At 38.0% G+C, this 11,482-nt stretch overlaps 1 protein-coding gene across 1 annotated transcript; it reads right to left on the reverse strand.

Annotated features, from left to right (window-relative positions):
* Window positions 1-5,341: 5,341 nt before the first annotated feature.
* On the reverse strand, window positions 5,342-9,913 carry LOC145480117 (glycine receptor subunit alpha-1-like). Its single transcript, XM_081458575.1, has 8 exons — window positions 9,796-9,913; window positions 9,131-9,198; window positions 8,153-8,370; window positions 7,789-7,871; window positions 7,264-7,410; window positions 6,521-6,738; window positions 5,929-6,093; window positions 5,342-5,617 (listed from the first exon to the last, which is right to left on the reverse strand). The coding sequence occupies exons 1-8, from the start codon at window positions 9,911-9,913 to the stop codon at window positions 5,351-5,353; spliced, it is 1,284 nt and encodes a 427-aa protein (XP_081314701.1). The 3' UTR covers window positions 5,342-5,350.
* Between the last annotated feature and the right edge of the window lie 1,569 nt (window positions 9,914-11,482).

The raw sequence follows: 11,482 nt of genomic DNA on the forward strand, positions 1-11,482 counted from the left end.
GCAGTTGGTGTCCAGGTCCGAACGATGTGTTACTATAATATCGTTTTTCACTGCCTGGAAAACGCCTCCGCCGTGGCAATCATCAGGACGATCTTTTCTGAAAATTTTGTAGCCCTTTGGAAATATTTCGTTACTTTCGATGTTCGAACTTAACCAGGATTCAGTACCAAAGATGATATCAGGTTTATATTGGTCTACTACAGCAGCGATGTCTGCTATTTTGTTTTTAGCGCTCCGACAGTTCATTGTCATGCAGGTTAGTTTCCTTCTATTGTTCTTTGGCACGACCTTTGATGTTCTTCTATCTTTGATTGAAGAGCGCTTGTTGTTAACAGATCGTGCATTGAGAAGTGAAAAAGCCACAGAACGTTGAGCTCGCAATCCAGTTGGAGTTTCAAGATCCACAGAAAATGAAACAGGGATCAAAGTTTGAATTCGCGGACCAGGAGGTCGTAAAGGTGTTACGCAACGACGGCCGGTTAACACGGTGATCGAAGAATGAAGACATTTTATATTCCTCTTCTTACCAGACCGTTTTCCGCGATATCTGAGTAAGGAAGCATTCTTTAGTCGAGCCAGTAATTCAGAGCTTGGTTTCAAATCGCCACCTCCGAAGCGAATTTTGAGCAAGTCGTTCCTGGAGTAAATAAAACATCGAGGAAATTAACATAACGAACAAAATGGAAACCAAGGTGTGAAGTCGACGGAGATACAAGCACACACTGAGATAAACGATGGGCGACCGTAAATGCGTTGGGATGCCATACTTGGTTATTATTAATAATCAGAGGAGGACCAGGGTTTTTCTCGATGTCATTGAATATTGTTAAGTCCTTCCTTGGTAGATGAACGCATACATAGCCATGTTTGTGCCAAGAAGAAACAGGTCGACGTGGCATTCCTCTAGAAGATCGATAAAAACATCCAAATGGCGATGGAAAGTTGAGGCCGGTTCTCACCAGAGACCAAACTGGCAAGATGCTGCCATTAAAGAGTGGTTGGACGTACAAGGGACTGCAAACAACAATGAACAGCGATACGAAGGCTAAAAATCTCGGAGCAACATAAATCGTGGCAGCCATCTTGGCGCCTCCAATTCACATATGTTGAAGAGCTTTTCCATTACACAGCAAAAAACTAACTGAATATATTTAGATATAGCAGAGCTTCAGGACTTCGTAGTTTCCTAGCTCCTCTTGCCACACGCTTGCGAGGAATTTGTTAGTCTATCGCAACAGAAAAGTAAAACAAAATAATTGCTAGTTTGGTCAGTTTGAGTTTCGCCTGAATTGTAAGCAACGCTTAATGTTTCATCAAGGTCCAATAACTTTACGTCCGTAGATACTGCTCAGTTTTATTCGTGTAAAAATCCAGTGAATTCTCTGTTGTCGATGAATGAGAGCGCCCGCCGATGCGTGTTTTGTACAGTCACGGTAAACATGACAAATTGTGCTTCCGCCGCACTTTCGTGTGAAAGCGTACATCGAACTCAAACAATAACTCTGTAGTTTTAAATATGTTTAAGATTGATAAATGTTTGAGAACGTATTAGAAGCTAAGCTGAAAATATGCGAATAAAGGAGAAATAATCAGCAAAGTTACGATGACGCTTTCTTTATTCAACTTCGAATAACGATTTCGATTTTGTTGACCGAGTTATCAAAACTCCTTGTCTATTTTCATTTTCGCAGTGCAAAACTTCACTATGCTTATGTTGAAGAAACAGCATGATGTTAGTAGCCTTTTTTGCGTTCGTGAAATTTGTTGCAGCATCTCAGCACAAAAGATAACGAAAGAAATCTTTGTCAAGCTTTGTTGACAATTGAAAACACCGACTCGGACTTGAAAGTGCACGAGCTGCACTATACAAATGAGCTAATTGTACGCGTCAGACTCACCAAACAAGCAGAAACAATAAGAAACCATCAAAACAGGATTTGGTTATGATTAACCATTGTCTGAGAAACTCACAAATTAACTCGATACCAGAGTAGAGAGTTTTCTTGCTATATTCTTAAGTCAGAACAAACGCAAAAACATACGCGTAAGCTTACAACTAGCGCGAGCAGATCTTATTATTCATTCCCAGCGCGAGATTGAAGTCTTGTTTTCGACCCTGAAAAACCCACCTTTTCCGTTAGCTCAGAGCATAAAACTACATATAAGCGTCCTGGTTCGTATTCCCTGCCTTACTCCCTGCCATCGCTATGAAAAATACGTAAGAGAATCTCTCAGGGTCTCTCAACTCTCAACATTTGATCACGCAACGTGACAACATCCACGCGAGAGCCCCCGACATGTGCGTGGATCCGCGCGGATATATGACGTCAGGATGGCGCAATTTGTTCTAAAAATAGAAAAATTGTCCCATATCATAGGTGCGCGCGGATCCCAAGACTTACGGTCTCCGTCCCCGATTATGGCTCCTGGTTTTAACAATATTATTGATGCCTGACACCCCTTAACCCGCCATAGGATATCACTAGCACTTTTAATGTCGTGGCCTTCATTTATGTTACAACGCACATGGCTCTGCACTGTGGCAATTTCTCTGTCACAGAGGTCCTTTCCAGCCTGTGGATCACTGAAATCATATCTGACGATCTTAATGCCTGTGCACTCTCTAAGGCTGGGAAGTGAGTGGATGAAATGAGAACAAAGGTAACATGCGGTATTGTCGAGCTTTTCTTTCAAAAAAGTTACAATTGAGCAAAACATCGAGGCCATTTTTATCATTGGAGTGTGCACATCTATAAATAGAGATTGAAATTCCTTACGCAGTGGGAATAAATAATAACAACAATAAATTTAAATAAATATAATAAATAATAACAATAAGAACAACAAACTATTAATTATCACTTAGTGATATTATCTGCTGCTGATCAAGGTCTTTGGTTCTTGTTCCCATGCTTTCAAAATTATATGCACAATGTTTATCTTTATACTAATTAAGATTTACTTGCCTGCCTGATGCAGCAAAGTAAAAAAATCATAGATGTTTTTTAACTCGATTCGCACGAAATGGATATTCATTGGGTGAGCTCAAGAGTTAATATATGAGGGCAAAAACTAATGTCAGCAAAGAATACCTCTCAGGATTGATGAGTTTGTATGCCAAGTGTAAAGTAAGAGTTGACAATAATCAATTGCAACATCAAGCATGTGACCCGCCCATGATGCTCGAGCAGGGTTTCAAGGGTAATCTAAAAAGTGAGATTTGCCCAGAAAAACTTTCATCTAACTAGTCAATTTTTTAGAATGTAAACATCACGGCCCTTTATTCCCATATTTAAATTGTACAAATAGTATCGAGGTGTTTTGCACTGTTACTTTAAACCTCGGATGTACAAGCTAACTAGTACACCCACCGTGGTATAAGGGGGAAAAAGATGGAATCCTCTTGGGTTTGCGCTCTGTTTAGGCAGAACGAAATAAATTTACATTGATTAGATAGCCCTGAGCTTGTTCCACAAAATGATACCATAATTTTGTTGGTTGTGGCGTCATATGGATCCGCCATCTTGGATTTTACTTTTTTTCTTAAAAAGTCAAGAAATAATGGAAATTGATACAAAATCAAGCCAGAATGCTTATGAAATGTACAAATTGGTGAATTTCTGGAATTTGATGAAGAAAACTGGAAAAATACAGAATTATGTCAAAAAAGTTGATTTTTGGCCAAACCTACATGAAACTAATGGTTGCTATGGAAACATAAAAAATGATGGACACACAATTGACATATCAAAATATCCGCGAAGGATGAATGAACAGCTAATGAAAGTTTCAGCCCCTTAGAGTAAATCGTCTTTTCAAAATTTTGAAAATACCTTCTTAGGGGGATGGCATCCACCCCACTCCCCGCCTTGCACGTCCGAGCGTTAAGGGATATTGCAAAGAGTTTTGCATTCATTGAGCTTCCACTACCCAAAATAATATTCAAAGACTTTGTTAATGACATTAACATAGAAATAACTTTGATAAACTGATTCTATAATATCTAATATTTTTAGATTTCGCCCTTGTCTCTTTGTTAAAACTAGCCTCTTGTCATGTTGTTTAAACAGCTTTTGTTACCAAAAAATAACAGATGCCAAAAATTTTATTCTTGATTTCATCAGGCAAAGGGTGACTCTAAACTGTGATGAAATTAGTTTTGATTTAGAAAGTTGGACTTAAGCAATATTTGAGTCAGAATTTCAGCTAATTTGCCTTATAGCTAAATGTTGCGTGACATGGGTAGGAAATGACATTCCTTGATTGGCACCTGTCACTTCAAATGACTTGAAATTCCTGGTGTGAACTAAGATAGGTCCAATCTTTATTTGTGTGAAATACCAATAAAATGCAAGGTATTCTGTAAGCAGGAGCGGTGTTTAAATTTGATGCTTATTTTAGTGACATTTTGGGGATTTTGGGCAAAAAACCAGGGGGGGGGTGGTCTAACCCCTAAGGGAAAAATCACAAAGTTGGCCCACTTTGTCTTTTAGAGTTGTTGGGTAGTACCTTTAATCTGGCAAAGTTTCATCCAAAAAGGAGAGATGGTATTATCACCCCTGCCTGGTCCTCTGGTAAACTCGGTCTTAAGTTGCTCGTGTACGAAATACTCTTGGAATGCCAAAATGAAGATACTAGTAAGCGAATTGTTGTAGTGCTGAAGAAAGAGCAAACCAAAATCGCCAGACTTTTTGGATTTGACATCCCAACCTGATACGTGCTTAGTGCAGTCATATAGTAATTTTTTAACAGAAATAGACCATTGGTTTGTTTTATTTAATCAACTTCTATTGATTTGTAAAGTTACATACAATTTTTTGTTCAAAAACAAAAAGACACGCTTTACAGACGCGCACTTCCGTTCCTTGTACCTCTCTCCTACTTATAAATGTGGAATTGCGTCAGGTAATGCTAATACTACACAGCAGCAACAACACCAGATTGTGTATCAGCCTATTTTAGACTATTATTTAGGTTTTTTTCAATAAATATATGTGTTTAATTCATGATGGTTTTGACTTTTCGAGGTCATGCCCGTAATGGTGCCTCTTTAACTAATGTTAAAGTCAACGTACGCTCTCAGTTATGAGTTTTGCCAAAATCAGATATTCCTGTTTAACAGTTCTTGGGACGATCACTGAGCTGCCTTCTCTTTATTCATGTTGCCGTGCTCTACTGTAAGCTGCAAGAACAATAGTGCTGCTTCCGAACAGGAAACTTCCCACGATTGTAGAACAAACTGAATGGACGGATTTGAAAAGAACGTAATAGAGTAACTTACACAATTATTCGTCTGCGTTAAATATAATTTAGAATCAAACGTAATGGGTGAGCTGTACTGGTGTTCAGTTTAAACCCCATTATACTTAAAAACCGAGTAATAACTCCAGTAGAAAATATTGAAGGCGAGGTAAGAGACGGGAAAAAGTATACGTGAGACTCGATCAACAATACTTGCATTATTTTCAAGGAAAGCAAACTTTACAAGTTCCTTAGTTTTTCGGAGACCACCAGGACTGCTGCTGTGAGAGCGTTCAAGCTGTCCCTCGGGAAATGTTTGCTTATCATCATCGTCATGGTGTTTAGTATCCATTCCTGACGTTTCAGTCCCGTCATCCTAAAAATGGTAATAGTATAACAATTATTAATCAAGAAAAAAGACGCAGAGATCAAAGTCAATTTTAGCAACAATTTTACTTTCTAAAGTGTTTAGAACTTGTGTATAAAACCGTGTCCTATTAATTTCGCTTTTAAAAGCTACGTGACCTTGAAATACACTTAACAGCTCCATATGCAGGTACCGCACGACATATTCCTCAAGGGTGTTTTAAAAAATAAACTACTGAAAGAATTAGCATTCCAGAGTAATAGCTGTTTTTAGAACTTTCTAGTAACATGCGTTCTCTAAGTTTGGTAACCTAAACTTACCTGTCTCAGAGGCAGCATCTCAACTTCGGGTCTGTCTTTTTCTTTCTTTTGCTCTTTGAGTTTTTTCTCGTGATGGAGAATGACAATAACGTACTCCAAGACAGCACCAAACACGAAAAAGAATGAAATAATAAAGAAAACATCAAGAGCCTTGATGTATGACACCTAGAATGATAAAATAAACGTAACGTAAGCGTGTGTAAGATTGATAGAGTTATGCTCCATTAATTGAACATGGTCAGGACCGGGTCTTTCCAAACTGTTAGACCCTGCATAAAGTAAAGGATCATAAATTTCAAACTGAAAGAGAACGCAAACAAGTACATAAGAACAAATATGCAAAAAAATCGCAGTTTGATTGCCCTCGCTGAAGTAACAGTCAGCATTTTATGTCAGTTACATTTGAAAAGATTCCCCACATTAGTCTCAGTTACAAGCTTGTTCCAATCCTAGACCAAGAATACGAATATGGTCTATTGTCGACGCACTCAGGGAACTGATGAGACAAGACTTTTTTAAATACCATTCGTTGACCAATCACCAATTGATGCAATGTAAATCAATATCTCTATGTTCATAACACCTGTCTCACCTTAGGCACAGACGAGCGAAATGATCCCATAAGCGTTACTATAGTTAATACTGTCGTCACCCCTAGGGCCACACGGGCGGGAATTGCATCTTTTGAAAGCCAAAAGCTCAGCCAGGAAAGTACCACAATCAAAAATGTTGGTGCGTAGATTTGCATGAACGAGTATCCAAGACGACGCTTGAAGATGAATACTGCCCACAAGTGAGAAAAGTCTGATCCTTGTTAAGAAAAGAAAACCGTGCTACCTTTTTTAATGCACTGACAATTAACGCTTGCGATTACGTGCTCATTGCTCCATTGAATTTTTTATTATTAATGACTGACTCAATGACCTGACTGACTCATCGACAGACGGACCATCTGACTGACTGACTGACTGACAGCTGGCTGACCAATCGACCGACCGACCAACCGACCAACTGACTGACCAACTGACTGACTGACTGGCTGACTGACTGACTGACTAACTGACTCACTGACTCACTCGACTCACTGACTCACTGACTCACTGACTGACTCACTGAATCACTGACTCACTGACTCACTGACTGATCTGCCGAATGACTGATTGACCAACCGACCGACCGACCAGCTGACTGACTGACTGACTAGCCGATCGACTGATTGGTAGTACTCTGAACAATATTGCATCGCATTCACGCATCCACGTTGAATTTCTGTGATGCAATGCGAAAAGTTAACCGAAAAAAGGACTATGGCGCACAAATTAAATTCTGACTTACTTGAGCTACGGGTACCATAATGTACCAGTCCTTTTTTGGTCTTAATGTCTGTTAGAGTATACTCGTTCATTTCATCTCCAAGAATGACGATTCCTTGTTTATCTCTGGCCTTCCAAAAGTAGTCGACTTGCTGAAGGGGATAGGCGTCTGAAAAACATGAAAACAACAGCTAAAAGAGGACCTCTTCGTACTGATATGGCTAGAAAACACAAAAGGAGGGAGAGCGCTCGAAATCCACTGAAATAAAAGGTAACCATCACAAACAAGCTTCGATTTTTTTCTATCTTTGACCATAACTTTCTATTTTCATAATGTTTCGGCTTCTAGGAAAGAAGGAAAGAGTGCCCTTGCGCGAAGTCAGTGACTTCCGTATTGGGCTCCTTTACATTGGCCAGAACTTATTGCACAATAGAGCTGAATTTTGTATAAATATATTTGGCTAGAATAACGCATCTGTAAAATTGGGAAAACGCGAAAAAAGTCTCATTATGATGTCATTATTTGGGAGAAAATAATCAACTCAACAGCTTAGCAGAGTAAGGTTGCAGGACTGTCCATCAAGTGGGTAGTCCCTCAGATCCAACTGGCAATTTGCTGTCATGGTAATCCTGTAATCAAACACAGGTTAAAAACTATATGCAAGGAGATCATCTGCGCAATAAAATAGATGTTTATTTCCTACATTAGTCATCTGTTGTCGCCGTCTTTAATTGCATACAATATGCTAGACACTGTTACATTGTGCATACCAAGCTATATAGTTAAACAACAGTTGAAGGTTTGGACAAAAGCCACTCTTCAGAAAGGTAATCCCAATTTTACTGTCTATACAATAAAATTTACTTATAGCAAGACTTTTCCTTTAAATATTTCAAAACCCCCACGGTACCTTGAACTCCACGTGATCTGACCGTTATGTTTGATTTTTACTCTGCTATTGTCGGCGGGTACGTTGTGAAACTTGGCGGTCTTAATGTTGAGGAAAAACGTGTCTGGGAGCCAGATAACATTTCGATAAGATCCGGTCAAGAAAATCGGCTCTTCGAGGGTGTGGTTCAGTCGTGGGTCATGCCAGTATTGGCGGAAGAAGACATCCATAGAAAAATCCTACCAAGTCAAATAAAGAGCTTTACGTGCCACAAATAAAGGCTTTATATGCCACGGGGAAAATTTACTCCTGGTGCACATTACACAAACGTAAACAAAATAATGAAGACGGAATCTGCCAGTAGTTCGAGTAACAAGTGGACAAAAACCTAGTGCCAAGATTATTTACATCGTATTGCAAACGTCTGTACAAATGTTTTAAATATCCTCTAAAAAAAATCATTTCTAGCAACACAAAAGGTCGAGAACAAATGTTGAACTTCGTATGGAACACTTAAAAGTACTTGTGAAATGAAACTGATGATGAAATCTTACCTGCGTTTGCAAAATTTCTCGGAACTTTGAAATAGCTGTTATTGAAGTTATCAGCGGTTTGACATACAAACGAGGCGAAATTAAAGGATCAATTTTGCTTTGTATTGACCCGTTCGCCTCGTTTGTATGCCTTTTTAAACAAAGGAACATTTGACCGCAGGCTCAACTGCAATAAGAGCTATTTATTTTCTCTCGTTCCCATGGGAAATTGTTTTTGGTGTTATTTCAGGCTACTATTTATATCTTTAACTTGAAGAAAATGTAAAAAGGACTGTAAAATACTTAAAATTATTCTAGTACCAGATTTTTGTCCACTAAAATCTGAAATTGCTTGATTTTCTATCGGATTTCATCTTAAATATTAAAGTAGAATCAACCACCGTTTACTAATGCAATGGTGATGTCGATCAAGATTAGAAGACTGTATTTTTTTGTCATTACATACCATGTCAATCTCTCTCACTTTTCCTAAATGTACAACGGACATGTCTATTGTAATGTTAAGGGCAGGACCTGAAAAAAAGACAGTTACTGAAATGTTTGTGTTTTGGATTGTGGTCTTTTCATCCAAGATCATGTTAATGAAAGTAATCTGCGGTCGAGTGTCGATCGATGCCCTCAATCGATACTAGATCGACACCTCGGTTGACACTTGATCGACATTTCGAACGACATTTCGGACGACATTCGGCCGAGTGTCGACTAATCTGTGTCGATCGATACATATGAGTAGGGCGACACTCGGTCGACTATCGACCGATCATCGACAGACTGTTGATCAAGTGTCGATCGAGACGTTGAATCGATTGTCGACCGAGTGTCGGCCGAGTCAGAGAGTGAGATGTCGACTAAGGGAGTCGATCGACACTGGACCGCAGATACCTTTAGTACAGATGATGCATTTATTTTTTAATTCTTGAGGGTTACTTAGTATAGCAATTCCCAATGAAGCGATATGCTGCTTGATTTAGGAAAAAAGTGAAAATGCCTCTTGCCAGATGAGGCAAAACTTTGATAAGTTCTCGAAAATTACACTAGAAATAACTAGATCACCAAGACAAATTCACGGAAAGTCAGTAAATACCTAAAAATTGAAGGTAGATCTATTACCTTTGTAGTAGGGCCTCAGTCTTTTATCATAATTTTCTTCATCAAACAATTTCTTCATTGTATCTGTGGCACTCTTATAGCTTTGAAGAAAACCAAATAATTTGTTTAATAACTGCATGTTAACTTTCAAATTACAGTAGAATACCAATTCTTTGAACATTCAAGGCAAAAAAAAATTGGTTTGAAAATTTGGTCAGTTCGAGAAATGGTGTAAAATTTTATTGCTCGACTTGGGGAAGAGAAACGTCTTTGGGTTCTAGTTATTGGGAGATTAGAAAATCGAGGGAGTGAAAAAATCGGGATCCTTGTGTATCTAACTTTGGTTTTTGTATGAATATGTTTCCTTTCTATAGGCAAGGACATTTGGCAAATTTCATTTCATTGGTATAGCAAAGCCAAGAAATGTGCACATAACGCAGTCTGTGCGTTAAATGGATCAATCAGTAATGAACGTAAATAGTGACGTTTGGAATCCGCATAGTCCTTATAGAAGGCGAAAAATACTGAATTGATAACCACTCGATGAGTAGGATAATAGCCATAGTCGGATACTGTATTTTTATTTAACATTGTTTTTCTTTTTTTTCAGGGCTGTCTTTGGTTTAAAATTCGAGTTAATCCGTCACATTATCACTTATTCCTGGTTTATTTTACCTCTTTGACCATCCTTGTTTTTTTGTTTTGTTTTGTTTTCATTTTTTTCTACCAAAATTTTTCTTTCGTTAAGGTTTTCGAGATTTGTATTTATGGGCTTTTACAGAAGCATACTTTAATATATTATAAATATTAATTTAGGCACAAATTTAATTTTCATTTTGAGTCTGGTTCAAAATGAGCTTGCTAAACCACTCATCGTCAAAGAAAGAAAAGCAAGATAAGTGATATAAAGCCTAGTGTTTTTCGTCCATGTCTTTCCAAAGTACCACCATGCCGTAACCGACATAAATGACGTCTTTTTATGAATCTGAATTCAACGTCACGTATTTATGATATGCGGGATGATAAGTTATAATTTTTTTTTTCTTTTTTTTTTTTTTTCAAATAATCGAAAATTATAATGCTTTGCATTCTGTGAAATACTATATTTTAGAAAGTTCATTCATATTGTACCTGTTTTCTGAAGACGAAGCTACTGAATACAGCAGGGGTGACCATGTCGTGATATATATAAGAAACAGTGGTGGGTACATTGCGGCTGCACTCATCTAAAAATATAAAGAAGAAATAAGCCAATACAAAACGCGACCAGAAGTTTACAGTACAAAGCCAACACCTACATGGAACATAACGACAAGTCCTCGCGAGTAAATTTGATATATATTGCGCGGATCTCAGAATCTATCGTTATAAACAAAATGAGTTTCGTTAAGTTATGAATTTTACAAACCGAGAAAACCAACAGCTGTCTGATTAAACTACATCCCAATTAGCTTTATGCGCTTTTCATTCAAATGCGCACGCAAATTATTTATCCATAAATAATAATTTGCTTTCGTGCAATTTATGACTTAGTGTTTTTTAAGTATAAAGGAGAATATTTCTAATTTAGCATTTTCTCGAGGATTCTCGTTATTAAGATGCAAAAAAAGGTAAGAATCTAAGGTAAAGTAAATTGAGGACATCGCATCTTTTTCAGATTATGTTGATAGTAGTGTGTTATACAAATGTTCATAAACACCTACCTGCT

Source organism: Orbicella franksi, chromosome 2 (assembly GCF_964199315.1).
Source record: "Orbicella franksi chromosome 2, jaOrbFran1.1, whole genome shotgun sequence".
NCBI lineage: Eukaryota > Metazoa > Cnidaria > Anthozoa > Scleractinia > Merulinidae > Orbicella > Orbicella franksi.